General features: G+C 42.7%; 1 protein-coding gene across 2 annotated transcripts in view; it reads left to right on the top strand.

Moving 5' to 3' along the window:
• Positions 1–19802, top strand: part of LOC126293404 (aminomethyltransferase, mitochondrial) — a 168492-nt gene extending 148690 nt beyond the window's left edge. For both annotated transcript variants that reach the window (XM_049986617.1, XM_049986616.1), the window contains 2 exons: positions 10505–10587; positions 16110–19802. In XM_049986617.1, the coding sequence (XP_049842574.1) occupies positions 10505–10587; positions 16110–16465 (439 nt within the window). In that variant the 3' untranslated portion in view covers positions 16466–19802. The remainder of the gene's footprint in view (positions 1–10504; positions 10588–16109) is intronic.
• The last annotated feature ends 290 nt before the right edge of the window (positions 19803–20092 follow it).

Below are 20092 nucleotides of genomic sequence, written 5' to 3'. Positions count from 1 at the left end.
CGAACCCATCCAAATGAAAGTGGGCTTCGACGCTAAATAAAACCATGCGAATTCTGATCGTGCCCCATGGTCAACCGTAGTGTCTGAACGTCGTAACGAACAGTTCAGAAGTTATGACGATTTTATTTCACAATGTTCAATAATTCTCATCCAGTATATGGCTCAAGAGAAGACTGTGACCAACATATTTACCTCCAATATTTTGAAAATCACAATTAATTTGTAACCTAGCTTTCGGTGTCACAAGGGACATCTTTTTCGGACAAAATTAAAACTAAATGTTACAGCATAACGTACCAAAAAATACGATAGCTGCGGTCATACCTGACAGCGTCATATAGTCAGAATTAAAATAAAATGCAACAGAGGTGCAAACCACTAGGGGCTGCCATGTGTCCATTGCTACAGTCAACACAAAACTGAAACACCATGTGACTTGTGCGCCACGGCAACTTCAAGACAATACTGCCATCTGGTGGCTAATTGGTAAAACAAGCTATTTTGTAAACATCTCTCGTAACTGCAGAGAGGGAAATAAACAAACACTGAACGGTGTACATGAAATAATTAAAATAGCGGGATACTGCATGATCTAAAATGCAACTAATGATTGACTGGCTGTAGTACAAAAATTCCAGAATAAATGCATAACGAAGACACATACGAAGTAATCCATTAAATGACATTACTGCTTGCTATAGTAGATAGGCTATAAAAACCAAAAAAAGATTTTTATTTTTTTATTTACGTATATGAGCCGTAAAAAAGTAGAACGAAAAGGTATCTCTGAATCTGCAAGAAGTAGTTGGTACAACAAAGTGTTAGTGGGGGAAAAAAGGGCGTAAACTTGATATTCATCTACATCTACATACAAACTCCGCAAATATGGTGCGTGGTGGAGGGTACCTCGTACCACAACTAGCATCTTCTCTCCCTGTTCCACTCCCAAACAGAACGAGGGAAAATGACAACCTGTATACCTCTGTACGAGCCCTAAACTCTTATCTTATATTTGTGGTCTTTCCGCGAAATGTAAGTTGGCGGCAGTAAAATTGTACTGCAGTCAGCCTCATATGCTGGTTCTCTAAATTTGCTCAGCAGCGATTCACGAAAAGAACGCCTCCTTTCCTCCAGAGACCCCCACCCGAGTTCCTGAAGCATTTCCGTAACACTCGCGTGATGATCAAACCTACCAGTACCAAATCTAGCAGCCCGCCTCTGAATTGCTTCTGTGTCCTCCCTCAATCCGACCTGATAGGGACCCCAAACGATCGAGCAGTACTCAGGAATAGGTCGTATTAGTGTTTTATAAGCGGCCTCTTTTACAGATGAACCACATCTTCCCAAAATTCTATCAATGAACCGAAGACGACTAATCGCCTTCCCCACAACTGTCATTACATGCTTGTCCCACTTCAAATCGCTCTGCAATGTTACGCCCAAATATTTAATCGACGTGACTGTGTCAAGCGCTACACTACTAATGGAGTATTCAAACATTACAGGATTCTTTTTCCTATTCATCCGCAATAACTTACTTTTTTCTATAGTTAGAGTTAGCTGCCATTCTTTACACCAATCACAAATCCTGTCCAAGTCATCTTGTATCCTCCTACAGTCACTCAACGACGACACCTTCCCGTACACCACAGCATCATAAGTAAACAGCCTCAGATTGCTATCCACCCTATCCAAAAGATCATTTATGTAGATAGAAAACAACAGCGGACCTACCACACTTCCCTGGGGCACTCCACCTCTGATGAACACTCACCATTGAGGACCAGGTACTGGTTTCTATTACTTAAGAAGTCTTCGAGCCACTCACATACTTGTGAACCAATCCCATATGCTCGTACCTTAGTTAGGAGTCTGCAGTGGGAGACAGCGTCCAACGCTTTCCGGAAGTCAAGGAATATGGCATTCGTCTGATACCCTTCATCCATGGTTCGCAAGGTATCATGTGAAAAAAGGGTGAGTTGCGTTTCGCAGGAGCGATGCTTTCTAAAGCCGCACTGATGCATGGACAGCAACTTCTCTGTCTCAAGGAAATTCATTATATTCGAACTGAGAATATGTTCGAGAATCCTGCAACAAACCGATGTTAAGGATATTGGTCTGTAATTTTGAGGATCCGTCTTTCAACCCTTCTTATATACAGGCGTCACTTGCGCTTTTTTCCAGTCGCTCTGAACTTTACGTTGGGCAAGAGATTTGTGAGAAATGCAAGCTAAGTAAAGAGCCAGTGCAGTAGAGTAGGCTCTGTAAAACCGAATTGGAATCCCATCAGGATTTTTCAGAAAGAAACCGAATCGAGTATCGTGAAAATAGCTGTTGTGTATACCACGGCACAGAGTACAACAAAAAAAAAAGTCCACCATAAATGAATTGAACGTAATATCGGAAAATACGCCTTACCTGCGTGGAAACATAAACTCTAGTACAGCAGTCACACGGACTCTTCATTTCGGGTGTAAGCTAGACGGACAGGAGATGAACTGCACACCCCTCTCCCTGGCACCTACATACGCTGAGATGACAAAACATCATGGGATAGCAAGAGAGATGAAATAAGAAAGAATACAACACATTTATTGGTATACGTGTTCCATATCCATCTTTATTTATATGTGGATGGCGATATCATCGCGTACACAAGGTATAAATAGGTGGTGCATTGGCGCAGCTGTCATTTGTACTAATGTGATTTATATGAAAAGATTTTCGGCGTGATTATGAATGCATGACAGCAATTAAAAGACTTTAAACGCGGAACGGTAGTGGAGCTAGACCGCAAGGGACATTCCATTTCGGAAATCGTTAGGGCATTCAGTATCCCTAGAGCAAAAGCATCTAGAGTGTTCCAAGAATACCAGATTTCGGGCGCTACCTCTCACCACGGACTGCTTTCACTTAACGACCGAGAGCAGTGGCGACTCCGTAGAGTTGTCAGTGCCAACAGATAAGCAACAGTGAGTGAAATAACCGCAGTAATCGATATCGGAAGTACGTCAAAAGCACCGGGCGATCAAAAAGTCAGTATTAATTTGAAAATTGAATAAACCACGGAATAATGTAGGTAGAGAGGTGAAAATTGACACACATGCTTGGAATGACATGGGGTTTTATTATAACCAAAAAAAAAGTTCACGAAATGTCCGACAGATGGCGCCGGACAGCAAAACGTCAGTGACTGCACGTGACAATCGTCTTGCTTGGCCTCCCAGATCCCCAGACCTCAGTCCGTGCGATTATTGGCTCTGGGATTACCTGAAGTCGCAAGTGTATCGTGATCGTCCGACATCTCTAGGGATGCTGAAAGACAACATCCGACGTCAATGCCTCACCATAACTCTGGACTTGCTTTACAGTGCTGTTCACAACATTATTCCTCGGCTACAGCTATTGTTGAGGAATGATGGTGGACATATTGAGCATTTCCTGTAAAGAACATCATCTTTGCTTTGTCTTACTTTGTTATGCTAATTATTGCTGTTCTGATCAGGTGAAGCGCCATCTGCCGGATATTTTTTGAACTTTTGTATTTTTTTTTCTTCTAATAAAACCCCATGTCATTCCAAGTATGTGCCTCAATTTGTACCTCTCTGTCTACATTATTCCGTCATTTATTCAGTTTTCAAATTTATACTGACTTTTTGATCACCTGGTATTCATTAGGATAGTGTGACGAAATTCGGTATTGATGGGCTGTGGGAACATGTAGTCTACACGAATACATTTGCTAACTGCAAGACATCGTCTGCAGTGCCTCTCCTGGTCTCTTTGCAATATCAATTAGACCCTAGACGACTGGAAATCCGTGGTCTCGTCAGATGAGTCCACATTTCAGTTGGTAAGTGTGGTTGGTAGCGTTCAAGTGTGGCGCTCACCCCACGCAGCCATGGACCAAAGTTGTCAACACAATTCGCGTTTGATCTGGGGATTACGCAGCAGCTTCAGTTCCCATGTAATGATGTTTTTTGTAGATTCTTATACAGTGCTCATGTAACACTGGTACCGGATGTTTTTCACCCCGATATACAGGTCGTGCAGGAAATCCCAAATTGTGTTACTGCGGTGGCTTGCTCGTTTCAGATATGACTCCATCAATGAGACAAAAATGAGGGTACATTAGTATGATCTGTTGTCCCTCTCCAAATCTTTGGTACAGCGAGGGGAATCTGACGTGGCGATTTCAACCGCCCTGAGACGAGTATAGTACATTACGAATTATATAGACTGCCGTGACAAAGTCATGAAAAACCTCCCCATATTGTGTCAGACCTCTTTTCGCCTGGAGTAGTGCAGCAGCCCGATATGGTGTGGACTTAATAGGTAGTTGGAAGTCCCCTGCAGAAATATTGAGCCATGCTGCCTCTATTGCTGTTCATAATTGCAAAACTGTTCGCGGTGCAGGATTTTGTGCACTAGCTGACTCCGATTATGTCACATAAATGTTCGATGGGCCTGATGTCGGGTGATCTAGGGGCCCCAATCATTCTCTCGAATTGCCCAGAATTCCATGTACTCGTGTGAGACAGCGTTATAAGCAGGTGACAGAATTTGAAAGATACTGTGTGATTGGATTTGGACAGCTTGGTGAACTGTGCAATATCCAGATGTGTGTTATTTGGATGTGACAGTTGGCAGATGTTGGACTTCATGGGAATGTGAGGGCAGCAAAGCATGCACTTAAGGATCCAGTCGACCACATCTGACCACCACAGTACAGAATCTCCATTTTGGCCGCCAGGAACGTCGTAACCCCATCACATCTGAAGATGCCATCCAGACTGTCTGAAAGACTCTGTATCATCTCGCACCATTGGGTGGACTCTGGCAGCACGCTGAGTAGTGAATTACTGTCCCACAAGTGGACTGCTGCTAACACCTCCACACAGACGGCTGAGTTTGGAGTGTTGCCTTGTCCGGGAACCGAGGACGCTGACGAATGGCCTCGCATTGTGTTCAACGACGAATCACGGTTGTGCACTACCCTGGAGGATGATCGTCGGCGAGGAAAGATGTCCCGTCCATCCAGTGGTTTGGAGCGGCCAAGCGATGTTGCTCCTGATGTCCTGTTATGCAGAGCCATGGTTTATGATTAGGGTCCAGAGTTAGCAGGACTGAGGGAACTGTGAAGACACAACAGTGCCTCAGGACATCCTGCATTGTCATGTGTATCGTTGCTCCATTTTACAACAGGACAATGCACATGCATACATGGCATGTGGATACATGAGCCATCAGTGCGATGTTGAAGTACTCCTGTGGCCAGAAAGATTGCCAGATATGTTCCCAATGGAACACAGGTAGGATTGGCTCAGACGTCGACTCTCTGTCGTTTGCCGTACCCACATTATCGGTTACCAGTTGCAATACCTTTGGGCTTATCTCAAGAGAGGATATGACAACTTTATCACTCCCTTCCCAACTGAACCACTGCTTGCATCCAGGACAGAGGAGGTGTGCAAGTGATAATTGGGCTCGTACTGCCAAGTTCTTTGTAAATTTGGTTCTAGTTTGTTATCACAGCAATAACATCACATTCCATCTCAAGATATGAAGTTTCATTTCGTTTCCTCCTCTCCTTCTGGGCACTTTACTTTTCTGTTTCTGTCAGGCCATGTGTATACGAGCTTAGAATATGGATATTCTTTTGTGAAGTACATAATACAGCCAATGTACAGCAGTTTCACCTATCCATTAATCTTCTCAACCAAGTAAATATACACACAAATATCTGCGAGGGCTATCCACAAAGTACATTACGTTTTGGAATTAAAAATATATAAAGTATTGGAATTTTTTTAATTATATACATATGAAAGACACACTTAAATACAATTTTTCTACATAGTTGCCATTTAGATTAAGGCACTTATCGTAGCGACGGACGAGCTTGGGAATTCCTTCGTTGTAAAATTCGGCCGCCTGCGCCTTCAACAACGTGGTTACCTCTTCTTGAAGCTGTGCGTCGTCATCAAAACGCTGCACAGCCAGCCACTTCTTCATTGCTGGGAATTAGTGGAAGTCGCTCGGTGCCAGGTCGCAACTGTACGGCGGATGAGGAAACAACTCCCACTTAAAAGATTCGAGAACTCCACGAGTGGCATTTGCCGTGTGGGCCCGGGCGTTGTCGTGAATCGGCAAGATCCTTGAGCCCAACTTTCCCCTGCGATTGTTTCGTATTGCTCTTCTGAGGTTGTGCAGAGTTTGGCAATACCTTTGAGAGTTTACTGTAGTGCCTCTTTCCAGGAAATCCACAAAAATCACACCTTTTCTCTCTCAAAAGACAGTCGCCATCACCTTCCTTGCCGACATTGTCTGCACACATTTCTTGGGTTTTTGGGGGGAATTTGTGTGCCCCACTGTATTGACTGCAATTTTGTCTCGCAGTTCACACGCTTAACCCATGTTTCGCCACCAGTAACGATGCGATCGAGTAATGAGTCGCCATATTTCTCGTAAGCGTCCAAAAACGTTAACGCTGCAGCTATTCGCAGATTTTTTGTGAATCTCTGTCAAGATTTTTGGTATCAATCTTGCACAAAACTTGTGGTAACCGAGCTTTTCGGTAACGATTTCGTGCAACAAACTTCGTGAAATCTGTGGAAAACTCATAGAGAGTTCCGTTATTGTGAAATTACCGTTTTCACGGACCGCGGCATCGACTTTTTCGTCAAGTCCGGCAGTCACTATGCTGGGTCTTCCACTTCGTGAACGTCAGTTCGGCCATTTTTAAATTTTATGACTCACTGACGCACTCCAGTGATTACGTTGTCCCCATACACTTCACAAAGCTGCCGATAGATTTCTATCGGTGTACAGTTTTTTGCAGCCAGAAACATTATTACAGCACGCACTTCACACTTCGCGGCATTTTCAATTACCGCTGACATTTCAAAGCGTCACAGTAACTCAGCGGAGTACAGCACGAACCTCTCACCAGCACGGCAGGATGCCGACTGAGCGGCGGAATGCCATGACGCCAAGATGGCCGCGCTAGCCCCGCCCCTAACGGACACAAACGAAAACGTAACGTACTTTGTGGATAGCCCTCGTATACTACCACAGCGAGGACCAAAAACGCAAAACGTTCAAGGACTGTGTTGAATGGCAACAGAATATGTGTGCACGCTGGTTGTAGTGTTCATGATTCATTTATAGAGCCATCGACGATCAGAGGGCACTCACGCAGCAACTGTGCTGAGTTCAGAGCTGAACAGTGTTTGAAAAGTACAACCATGCCGAACCGACGAGTAGAAACTCCCACTGAAGTGTTTCAGTCATCTGAACCCGGCCGCACTGTAGACCTATAGGGAACTGGATGGACATATTAACGGACTACTACACGTCTTTGACACACTTCATCGATGTCGTATGTGTGCTGTCTGCAGTTGTCTGTGGGTTTCCATGTGCCTGCGTAATACATTCGCAGGTCAAGATGGACGCATTGTGTGAACTGCGGTTCGTGGCCAGACATCACCCAGGGACGAAATCCAGGCTCACGTTGCCCCTGCTGTGTCAGTTGGGACCATTGGGGAAAATCTGCTTGCTCCAGGACTAAGTATCCATCCGAATCTGGCCATGCTAACAGTGACACCACAGTACCACCAATCATAACTGATGTGGTGTTCATGAAAGAATGGCTGGACAGCTGAATGCCACCTGTTGTCTTCAGTGGTGAGAGCAGGACCGGACTATATGCAAGCGTTGGACGTGCACGCGCACTCATATGGCGCAGACCTGGTGAGGTGCCTATTCCAGGCTGTAGTCGCCCTATGCACACAGTTCCCACCCTAGGATTCATGGTTAGGGAGGGAAGAGGGTATACGTTTCTACTGGTAGATTGGTTGGGGGAGGGGACCCATTGGATTAGGGAAGCGTGGGGAAGGAAGTTGGCCATGCCCTTTCGAAGGAACCATCCTGACATTTGTTTGAAGCAATTGTTTGGGAAATCGCGGAAAACCTAATTCAGGGTGGCCGGACGCGTGCTTAGACTGTCGTCCTCCCGAATGTGAGTCCAGTGTGCTATCCACGTCGCCACCTCGCTCGGTTTCTAGTGGCGCTCACATCTGGTGCCTCTGCCGGGTAAAGTGCCCACTACATTGCACACAATGTTATCCCTGTGCTAATGCCATTTCTTCGACAGGTCGGTAATGTGCTTTTTCCAGCACGACAATGCACGTCCACGTACGGCTCCTGCAATGCAACGTGCTCTTCATGGTGTACAACAACTGCCCCGGCCAGTAGGAACACCACATCTCTCGCCAACTAAACATGAGCGGATCATGATGAAGCGTGAAATGGCCTGAAAGAACCATTGCTGGATGGCAACAAAAGGCGCGATTCGTGGCACAACCTATCGCAGCAGGCCATTCAGCACCTTTATGATCGACTCCGTGAGAGAAAACACGCCAGCGTCTCCGCTATATATGGGTGCGACTGTGTAACGATGCGGGCGTTCTGGCACCCTTTAGTGTGACTTGTGTTTCGTTTGGTCCGATTCATTATCATATACTCTTACATTGACGACCTGCATCACGTGTCAGTAAAATGACCTTGTCCTTGAGGTGCTGAAGTTTATCCGCCTATGTTGTTGTTGTTGTTGTTGTTGTTGTTGTAGTCTTCAGTCCTGAGACTGGTTTGATGCAGCTCTCCATGCTACTCTATCCTGTGCAAGCTTCTTCATCTCTCAGTACCTACTGCAACTCACATCCTTCTGAATCTGCTTAGTGTATTAATCTCTTGGTCTCCCTCTACCCTCCACGTTGCCTCCAATACTAAATTGCAGATCCCTTGATGTCTCAGAACATGTCCTACCAACCGATCCCTTCTTCTAGTCAAGTTGTGCCACAAGCTCCTCTTCTCCCCAATTCTTCTGTAGCACCACATTTCGAAAGTTTCTATTCTCTTCTTGTCTAAACTATTTATCGTCCACGTTTCACTTCCATACATGGCTACACTCCATACAAATACTTCAGAAACCACTTCCTGACATTTTAATCTATACTCGATGTTAACAAATTTTTCTTCTTCAGAAACGCTTTCCTTGCCATTGCCATTCTACATTTTATGTCCTCTCTACTTCTACCATCATCAGTTATTTTGCTCCCCAAATAGACAAACTCCTTTACTACTTTGTGTCTCATTTGATATTCTGATTCCCTCAGCATCACCTCACTTAACTGGACTACATTCCATTATCCTCGTTTTGCTTTTGTTGATGTTCATCTTATGCTCTGCATTCAAGACACTGTCCATTCCGTTCAGCTGCTCTTCCAAGTCCTTTGCTGGGTCTGACAGAATTACAATATCATCGACGAACCTCAGAGTTTTTATTTCTTCTCCATGTATTTTGATGCCTACGCCGAACTTTTCTTTTGTTTCCTTTATTGCTTGCTCAATATACAGGTTGAATAAACTTTGGGAGAGGCTACAACCATGTCTCGCTCCCTTCCCAGCCACTGCTTCCCTTTCATACCCCTCGACTCTTATAACTGCCATCTGCTTTCTGTACAAATTGTAAATAGCCTTTCGCTCCGTTTATTTTCCCCCTGCCACCTTCAGAAATTGAAAGAGAGTAGTCCAATCAACACTGTCTAAAGCTTTCTCTAAGTCTACAAATGCTAGAAACGTTTATTTGCCTTTCCTTAATCTTTTTTCTACGATAAGTCGTAAGGTCAGTATTGCCTCACGTGTTCAAATATTTCTACGGAATCCGAACTGATCTTCCCCGAGGTCGGCTTCTATCAGTTTTTCCATTCGTCTGTAAAGAATTCGCGTTAGTATTTTGCAGCTGTGACTTATTAAACTGATAGTTCGCCCTGTGTATAAAGTAGATAAATATGTAGTATATCAGCTCATACCTAGTGTGAAGCACATGCGACAACTAGCAGAGTGTGGCGTGTACTAGATTCAACTTTACTGAGACTACACAGTAATCTTGAGTATTTTTCGCTTTTAATTATAATACTGCCGTTCCTGAAAAAAAAAAGAAAACACACAGATTATCATAACCAGAATAAGATGCAAGATAACTACTGTCTCACATGCTTTGCTGCTGTCAAAACACGTCTGTGCGTTGCACTAATAAAACATGCAAGCATGTAATCCTGCTCCTGAAGATTGTGGTGTTATCTACCGAAACGCTTAGTGATGCACAAAATATGCCACTAACACAGAAAACTGCTGGATTTACAAACCCGTAGTACCGGATATCTTTACAATGAAACACTGGCCATAGTAATGCTATTTGGTAATTAGTAAACACCTTACGAGAAAGCTCTTTTCTGCGATGTCCTGGTATAACATGACTTGTCGACAATAGTTTATAAGCGGAGGTACTCACTACACATCGACAGCGTGCTGAAAATTTTTGAGGAAAAAAATGTGCTGGCAGGTAACGCAACTGGTTGTATGACGTGAGGACGTAAGGTATACATCTGCTAAGTAACTGCTGTCATGTAATGGGCTAACGCCTGCTTACCGTGTGTTCCAGACTGGAAGCTGGACTCTGCCTGTACGGGTCCGACCTAGATGAGACGACGACGCCTGTGGAAGCTGGACTCTCATGGCTGATTGGTGAGTGAATTATCGATATGGGATTACCCAATGGAACCGCTACAGCCGTAACGTTCTCGTTACAATTGTGAAAAAAAAACGTGTAAAATACAACTTTGGTATCAGGAGCGGAAAATTTCGAAATGCCACGAACGTATAGACGACGATCTTATGCACAAATTCTACTAGAGAGAGAGTACTGCTTTTCTTCGTGCTCGCCAAATTCTACCTTGACCATCGAGGCCACCAAATCTCTCTCCAACTCAGAACTTTTCGAGCTACACGCGCAAGACCCTCATACGAGCATGAGACTTTCTTGATCTATTGGACAGAATTTGGCACGGTATCTCTCAGGAGGACATCCAACACCTCTTATCAATCAGTGCCAAGACGAGTAACTATAAGTGCCAGGAGGTGGACCAACAGGTTGTTTACGTCCTCAATTTCTGAAGCTCTTCCTCTCGAATGAATCATTCATTTTTTCTGAAACTGTAAGGAAAGGAAAATTGGAGGAGCAAATATACACCGACAAATATGCCGGAGATCAATGACAGAGGAAAATACAGGAAAAGATTAGAATGTCACCAGTGGAGCCGCCAAGAGAAGATCTCGGAAGAAGAGCGGAGAGAAGAAGAGAAAGAATGAAGAGGTTATGGGAGAAGAAGAGGAAAATGCAGTCCACCAGTGGTCCTACAGAGGCCGTAACGCAAGAAGAAGAAGAAGAAACTGTAACAATTTGTTTTTGTGCACATGTACATCACATCTGCCTGTTTCCGTGCCATTAGGATAGTTGCTTCGTGAATCGTCGGCTCTTTTTTTTGTTGCAGTGTATGTACAATAGTGGTACGAGTCCATTTTTGTTCATATTGAGATATAGAGTCAAAAAGTTAAATGAGCGCTGAAAAATCTGCAGTTGAGATACCAGAAATATTCAAGGATATGGCCTCTTGCTAGAGATGAACTTTTCTTTCTGTTTATTTGGCTCATTAATTTCAGAAGCATTGTAGACAGAAAAGTGGAGGTAATGGACTTGTACCACTATTGAAATAAGCCCTTCAATTATTAACCTATATAAAATAAAATCACCATAACTTCTGAACGGTTTGCGTTAGGACTTTCTAACTGCTCAGTTGGCCGCGGGCCATTTTCGTAATTGGTACGCCCTGTATGGTTTAGTTTAGCGACGAAGCCCATTTTCATTTAAGTCGGTTCGTCAAAAGCAAAATTGACGCGTTTAGGGGACTCAGAATCCGCATTTCGCGATCCAGAGGTCTCGTTATCCTCAGTTGGTGACTTTGTGGTGTGCAGTCTTCAATTACGGTATAATCGAGGCGATATTCCTTGACGGCACGGTGATTGCCGAACGGTATGTGAAGGTTTTAGAAGATGATTTCATTCCCATTATCCAAAGTGACCGTCTTTTTGACAAGATGTGGCTCGTGCAAGACGGAGCTCGACCCTATCGAAGCAGGAGAGTGCTTGGTGTGCCGGAGGAACACTTTTGGGACAACATTCTGGCTGTAGGATACCCAGAGGTCATTGGCATAGGCCTGGATTGGCTGCAGTATTCTCCGGATTTGAACACATGTGACTCCTTTTTGTGGGGCTATATTACAGACAAGGTGTTCAGCAGTAACTCCAAAACCATTGCTGAGCTGAAAACAGCCATTCGGGACATGATCGACAGCATCGATGTTCCGAAACTTCAAGAGGGTCATACAGAATTTCGCTATACGTCTGCGTCACATCGTCGCCAATGATGGCAGCCATAGCGAACGTGTCATCACCTAAATCCGAATATATGTAGTGTTGTTTACCTGTTGAATAAAAGGTGTGCATGCAATAGTTTGTAACTAATTTATGGTTTTTTTGCATTTAGTTCAATAACTGGCAACCTGTACGTACAGTCAACCTAGATTTAAGACAGTCATGAATATTTATTGGTTGTGATGCCATTGTAGGATAGTTAAAAATGAGGAAATGGTAACATTGTCTGCAATAAAGTACTATAACATGTAGAAAAGTGATAAGAATAAGACGTTATTTATTTGTCACACGACCGGTTTCGGGCTTGCGCCCACCCGCAGGTGTTTATACATTCATGTACATGTTTATACTTCTGGAGATTAATAGAGATGAAACATCATTATTATAGTTGCGCTGTGGTGATAGTTTTGCACATTTAGTTACACACTTATTATCACTTTCAAGTCCATATTTCAGAGAAAGGTCTCGAGTTCGATTTTCACTCCGGCACACAATTTTAATCTGCCAGGAAGTTTCATAGCAGTGCACAATTCGCTGCAGAGTGAAAATCTCGTTCTGGACGCACTGTGTGGTTTGGTTTAGCGACGAAGCCAACTTTCATTTGAGTGTGTAACTATGTGGCAACATTGTCACCACAGTGTAACTATAATAATGATGCTTCATCACTATTGATCGCCAGCAGTATAAACATGTGTATGAATGTATAATCACCTGAGGATGGGCGCAAGCTCGAAACCGGTGGTGTGACAAATAAATAACCTTTAATTGTGACTGGTAGCGGATATTTTTCTACATCCTATGAAGGAACATTCACGGAGTTCGACAGCATCCACTATGGATAAAATTCATTTAAACCACTATAAGTTTCTTAAATTTTTCTTGTGCAGTTTAAGGAACTTGCTTGCAAACTGAGCTGTAAGAAATTCGTTTGCCATTATTTGTGTAGTGTTATGTTTACAAATAGAATGATGAAGTTTCTGACACATTGTTTACCCTAAGTTATTTATTAAATAATTATTTTGCATTGCAGTATCACATATAGCAAAGAAAGGCATTATCGGAAGCGAAGCAGAAATGAATTGCATTTAGGAACAACACTGTACCAAAATTTGGGGTCACGGATTGAATGAATGTGCATGTCTATAAAAGTTTCCTTAGCCAACAATTAACAAGCATGATGAAAAAGAAAATTCAGATTGAGATATAATATTTCATGACCGCTTTAAAGCGTTTTCCAACGAAGGTGAAAATTAATTGGAACAGAACATTCTGACCTTTGCAGGGATGATTTTCGATTCAAGTATATCGGGTGTAAGAAAAGTTGCTTTGAGAGTTCAGAACGAACGTATTGCCCCGTAATTTCAAAGCAGAGGAAGCCATGGTGAGCAAAAGTGGGACGAAGTTGACTGTTCGAGAAATATCGCCGAATCCGAGGGAAATTATGAAAGCTTGAAGGGAGGCATCTGGATCTAGCCAACAATAAGTTAACCGAATTAAAGAACGCGAGATCTAAAACTACAGCTAAACCTGCCAAAAGGAGGGGTTTAACACACTCTACTCGGAAGTAATCCCAGATACTTATTTCTAAAACAGGGGAATGGTATTGCGAGTTGCAGGAGGAATACTGGATGCAAAAAAGGATCAGCTACATGAAGTGCAAAATGTGGATTCATGCAAAGTGTGGGATTGGTAGAAGAAGTCAAAAGGTTACGTAATAACTAAAATATGGAACATTTTCTTAAACTTTGACTAATATATATCTTCGAGCTCAGGGACATAATGTGTAAGTGTGGTACAACTTATGAATCAAATGGTACAAATTAGGAAACCTGATTCCTAATTTGTGCCACTTGCAGATGTTTAGAAATTTAAGTGTACTCAGCTTATTTTTCTCTGACTGTCCATTCTTTAAATCTGAAACCATGAGCAGTAGTCGGCTTTTGAGGATGAAGTTATTCAAATAGTTTTTTTAACTTACTGCTTGTACTATAATAAATAAAAAACTTAAAATTTGGCACACTTAAGGCAGGTGTCCCCCATATGTTTTTATGTGTTATATGCATCACATGATCTTCTTTTGATCAACTACATTCGAATGCAATTTCTGATTAAAAACCACGTTGACTAATATCTCCTTATACAGGCTGTTTCACAGTTCATGTTTCACACTTATAGAGGTGTAGTTGGGATTTAGCAGATCAAGTTGTACATAGGAACCCATGACCAGAGACGTCATCTGACGATGCTACAGAGCGTCGAAGTTACAGGCACCATTGTCTGTAAATGTATGTATATACAGGGTGATTCACGAGCATATGGAAATATTTTAATATGCCATTCTACAAGTAAAACTAAAGAAAAAAATTCATATAAACATAGGTCCGCAAATATTTAGTTATGGAGTTGCGGCTGGCAAAAGATTTTGCTCTAAATTTAGCAACTTCGCTTATATGAACCCATCGCAAAACTAGATGAGGTACAAGTAAAGCACGAGTTTCATTTATTTTGTTGTTATTAGTCTGGTGAATCTAATGAAACGTATTCCAGACGTGTATCTGCAATAGTTTTCCAGGATATCTAGTAATATGGCTGAACTAAGTTGTTTTAGGAGTTCCAAAACGTGTTTTTCCAATTTAAATTCTCATCAATATGGACACCTAACAATTTGAAGCTTCTGCCCTATGTATTACTTCATCACCATGTGTTACATTTATCAATAGTGCAGTACCACCACAGGTGCATTACACTTATCACTGATGCAGTACCACCACAGGTGCAGAGCTGAATATGATGGGTCTTTGTAAAATTCATGGTGAGACCATTCGCAGAATACCAGTTAATGATACTTTTGAGAACTTTGTTCACCGTTTCTTCCATTTCTATGTGTATACTGGGAGTGATTGCAATACTGGTGTCATCTTCAAAAAGACCTAATTCTGCTTGTTGTACATTAGATGGTAGATTATTTACATATATGAGAAACAGTAGTGGACATAAGATTGAGCCTTGGGGAACCCCATACGTGGACTCTCCCCAGTCAGGATCATGTCCCTAGATTCTGTTGGTTGAAATACTACTACGTACAACTTTCTGCATTCTTTTGGTTAGGTATGGCATGATCCATTGGTTAGCTGTACCATCAGTCCCATAAAACTGCAATTTATCTAGGAGTGTACTATGATTAACACAGTCAAATGCCTTGGGTACGTCACAGAAATTACCTACTGGTGTTATTTTGTTTTGTAATGCATCTCATAGCTGCTGTGTGAACATGTAAATGTCATTCTCAGTAGAGCAACTCTTCTGAAACTCCAGGCTGTCCGGTCTTTGGCCATCCCCTTCAGGCCTGCATAATTTCCTCTTCCCTTTATGTCGTCTATCATCTTGTTTATCCTTCTTGCTCCTATTCTTCTCTCACAAACCAATCTTTCCAAAGCATCTGCTAGCAAGCACTCCCTTCTCAATGAATGTCCCAACCAGTTCTTTTGCCTTTCTCTTACAACCTTCAGCAGACATCTTCTCTCACCAACCCTTTCCAATACTCATTCATTACTGACTCTTGCCATCCAGCACATCCTCTCCATTCTCCTCCACATCCACATCTCAAATGCTTCTAACCTTTTTTCATCCTCTCGTCTCAGCGTCCATGTTTCTGCCCCATATAGAGCAGACTGTAATATATATATGTTTATATGGTTATATATATGTTTATATGGAGATGCCTAGTTTTCTGTAGATGTGTGCAGCAACTGGGAGAGTGCGTTTTGTCCTTACAGCTAAGAGACGGCGAGCTTCGGCGGACTTCCCCGGCGCCGGCGTGATCCTGGAGCATCTGCGCACTGGGCCCCCGAGGAGGCGCGTGGGGCTACGTTGGGAGGCTGGGCCGCCAGCCCGTGCGGGGGCGGTGGTGGTGGCCGCCCTCAGCGACGCCGCCCCAGCGCAGGTGGGCCGCGTCACCAGCGGCTGCCCGTCGCCCTCGCTGGGCGGCAGCGTCGCCCTCGCCTATGTGGACTCGCAGTACTCGAGGCCCGGCACCTCACTCGCTGTCCAGGTGCGCGGCCGCGACGTACCCGTAGAGGTGTGCCGGCTGCCATTCGTGCCGCACCGCTTCTACAAGAAGGACCAGCAGTAGAGTGTTCCCACCACCTGGAGTCTCAAACAGCTACGCTTTCTTGACACCAACCCTCAAGACATTTCTAGATCCATTACCCCAGTCACCATCAGCCAATGAATCTCACAATCTTTGGATGTGCAATCATCCAATAACTGCTATGGCTAACACGAGGACCCCCCTATGGTTGTCAAACGTTCCAGCCAGCTACGAGTCTTTCTAGTAGTGGGACTGAAGACGTTTCTGTACCCATCACCTCAGCAACCATCAATCAATAAATGTCCCAGTGTTTTGACAAGTAACACCTAAGCAGTCACCAGTAAATCCACTGTTCAACAGCTGAACTCTCTTCTGGTTGCCTGGCATCTCAAGCTGCTATATTCTGCCACCACAGCTGAAGACACTTCTACATCCACCTGCTAAGACATGATCACCCAATGAGTCTCTTAGTCTTTTAACAAGCAGCAACTCAGTAATCACCCAGTAACTTCAGTCCTCAACACCAGGACCCTGCTCTGGTTGCCTGGTGTTCCAACCATCCAATATCTGGTGTGAAGAAGTTTCTGTATCCATCATGTCAGCTATCAACAGTCAGTAAACCTCTCAGTCGTTAGACAAGTAGCAGCTCGACAGTAACCAGTAAATGCAGTGGTCAGTAGCTGAATGCTCTTCTTGCTGCCAGGCATCTCAGCTAGCTATATTCTGGCGCCAGGGCTGAAAACGTTTGTATGTCCACCTGCTAAATCATCAGCCAATGTATCGCTCACTGTTTTGACACACATCATCTAAGCATTCATCAGTAAATCCACTGTTCAACAGCTGAACTCTATTCTAGCTGCCTGGCATCTCAAGCTGCTATATTCTGGCACCACAGCTGAAGATGTTTCTACGTCCACCTACTAAATCATCATCAGCCAATGTATCACTCACTGTTTTGACACACATCACCTTAGCAGTCTCCAGTAACTACAACGGTCAACATTTGTATCAGCTTGTGGAGCATTGTGTCTCAACGAGCTTGAACATCTGTTGCTTTCTGATTCCTAGACGGATGGTGATCCTACATCCATCAGTTAATGAACCTCCCACAGCTTTGACAAGCATTGACTCAGTAATCACCAATAGCTACAACTAACGATCTTTTCTGAAGCATGACCTCAACCATTAGTATTCGTTAAATGTATTGATGTCTTTTCAGTCAGTTTTATCTTAGCCATCATCTTCTCGCAACCCTACATGTTGGCTAAGTATGTCGCTTGATGAAACTTGGGGTTGAATTCTACCACTTGGACTGACAATGTCTCTACAGCTTAATTCTGGCACCAGGGATGAATACGTTTCTACATCCAACTGCTAAGTCATCATTACCCAATGAATTGCTCACTGTTTGAACACACATCACCTTAGGAGTCTCCAGTAACTGCAATGGTCAACATTTGGACCAGCTTCTACTCCAGTGCCTCTCAACCAGCTCCGATATCAGCTGTTTTGTGATTCCTGAACCGGTCGTGACTCTACATTCATCAGCTCAGATATCTTCAGTTAACGAATCTTCCACTGCTTTGTCAAGCATAACCTCAGCAATTACCAGTAGCTATAGCTAATGATGTTTCCTGAAGTATCATTTCAAACAGTACTATTAGTTGAATGTATTGATGGTTTCTCAAAGAGTTTTACCTTAGTCACCAGCTTCTCACAACCCTAGATATGGACCAGGTACATCTTTTGATGAAACTTGGTACTGAATTCTACCACTGCAGCTGACGATGTCTCTACACCTGTCAGTTCGTCAATCAGAAGATATTACTATAGCATTATCTCATGAAACACCAATGAAGTGGAGGAGCAATTCACTCATAATAACGCTTATATATATCAGATTTCACAGTGCAGGTATCATTGAAATGGAATTCAAACTGAGTTCTCACATAGGGTGCTGTACTCATCTAATTAAGCTATTTCGATACCAGTACAAATGTTTCATCAAAAACTGTATGTCCCCCCAGCCTTTCTTGTTTCTTCATTATTTAATATTTCAGTGTCATCTTTAACTGCACTATTTCATACTTCAACTCTCTAACTAATTCAGAATATCTTTGTCTGGCTTCATGTCTCTGACTACTGATTTCCTTCTTTCCCTCGTTATTTGTTGTCCATATATGTGCTGATGGAATTACTCCTTCAATATGTGAAACCAAAAAAATATTTAAGAAGACATTTATCATTTGTACTGTTTCTCTTTATAATCAGATTCATCTTTACATCAAGCTACATAGTAATTCTAACTAGATACTTTTCACTTCTCTTATTGTCTTTTGTTGTGGAGATTTTCTTCTAATTTGATCTTTAGGCTGACTATTTTCCTTAATCTGCACTTCTGCGTAGCATTTCTTCTACCTCTTTTTCCGTTTCTTTCAGGGTGACACCACCGTAATTGCTACCTTCATAGTTCTACATTACTATTACAAATCTACCTCCATTTCTTTTCCACAACAGGTCTTCAATGGTAGTGGTAATATAAGCACCTGTCCTTTGGACCATTTTGTCTTTTTGTCCGTGTGCACATATTATTACCACATTTAATTTTCTAACAGTGTTTCCATGTACAGTACAGTAGGTCTGAGTTACAAGGTTGAGTTCTTTAAGTCTCTCTTCCGTTGCTAACGCAACTGTCATAATTTCCCTGCAATATCATTCCTTTTACTGAGATCAAATACATCGTCTCATAAAATATTTTAAGCTTTTCCCTGTGCTCCTTACTTCAGTCAGAGATTTACAAGCGTAAGACGCCTAACGAAACCTGCAGTGCAAGACTACACATGGCAACAAACCTTTTGTACCTTTACTTAAATACAGCGCTTTCTCTCGAAAGCTATGTGATCAAATACTTCAAAGAAAGATAGAGCCATTTTACATTTTTCGCAGTTACATACAGTGACTGACTTTTTTTCATAAGTCCACCTGGGTTTTCTGCTTTGAATCATTGAAATTGCAGAACTCTGCAATCACAGCTGTTCGTTTACATTTTCAAAAGCACCGTAATTTCTATGATGCCGTGTGACTGTACTATTCTGTGAATGTTGGAAGGTGAAGGGAATCCTAATAAGTTGCGAAACCCAATATTGTATGTGCTTGCCACAATTAGGTATCACACGTGGAAAGGTGCATCTGGAAGAATATGCAGACGGTATCTCAAAACAGGACAATGTTAATGGGACAATCTGAAAACGATACGTCACGAAAAATGTGTGATGACTGGTATTTACTCTGTGTTATTTGCCAGAATTCTATTTTTTATATCATTGTAATTTTGCTCAAAAAGAAATAAAGGTAGCAGCATAATAGAAGTCAAACACAACAGCAGTTTTGAATGTTTGTACTCGAATTTAAATACTTCTGCTCATTGTTACATTCAGTTCCACTTTCTCCCTTTCCTTCTTCACTTCATTTCCGGCGCGTTGTCTCACCCCTTGACAACGCCGCCCCTCATTTCAACCTTTTTGCTCGTAGCCTCTATAAGCAGTGCAGAGGGTGACGAACACTCGCCTTTCAGTTGCTGCGCCAATGTTCACTTAAAATCAGATTATTATATGACGTAAGCATCCCAATGTAATTATTCTGTAAAAAGTGGAAAACGAATTTTCTTAA

The sequence above is a fragment of the Schistocerca gregaria genome, chromosome 10 (genome assembly GCF_023897955.1).
Source record: "Schistocerca gregaria isolate iqSchGreg1 chromosome 10, iqSchGreg1.2, whole genome shotgun sequence".
Lineage (NCBI taxonomy): Eukaryota > Metazoa > Arthropoda > Insecta > Orthoptera > Acrididae > Schistocerca > Schistocerca gregaria.
The sequence above is the reverse complement of the archived record's forward strand: the minus strand, read 5'-3'. Positions and strand labels throughout refer to the sequence as shown.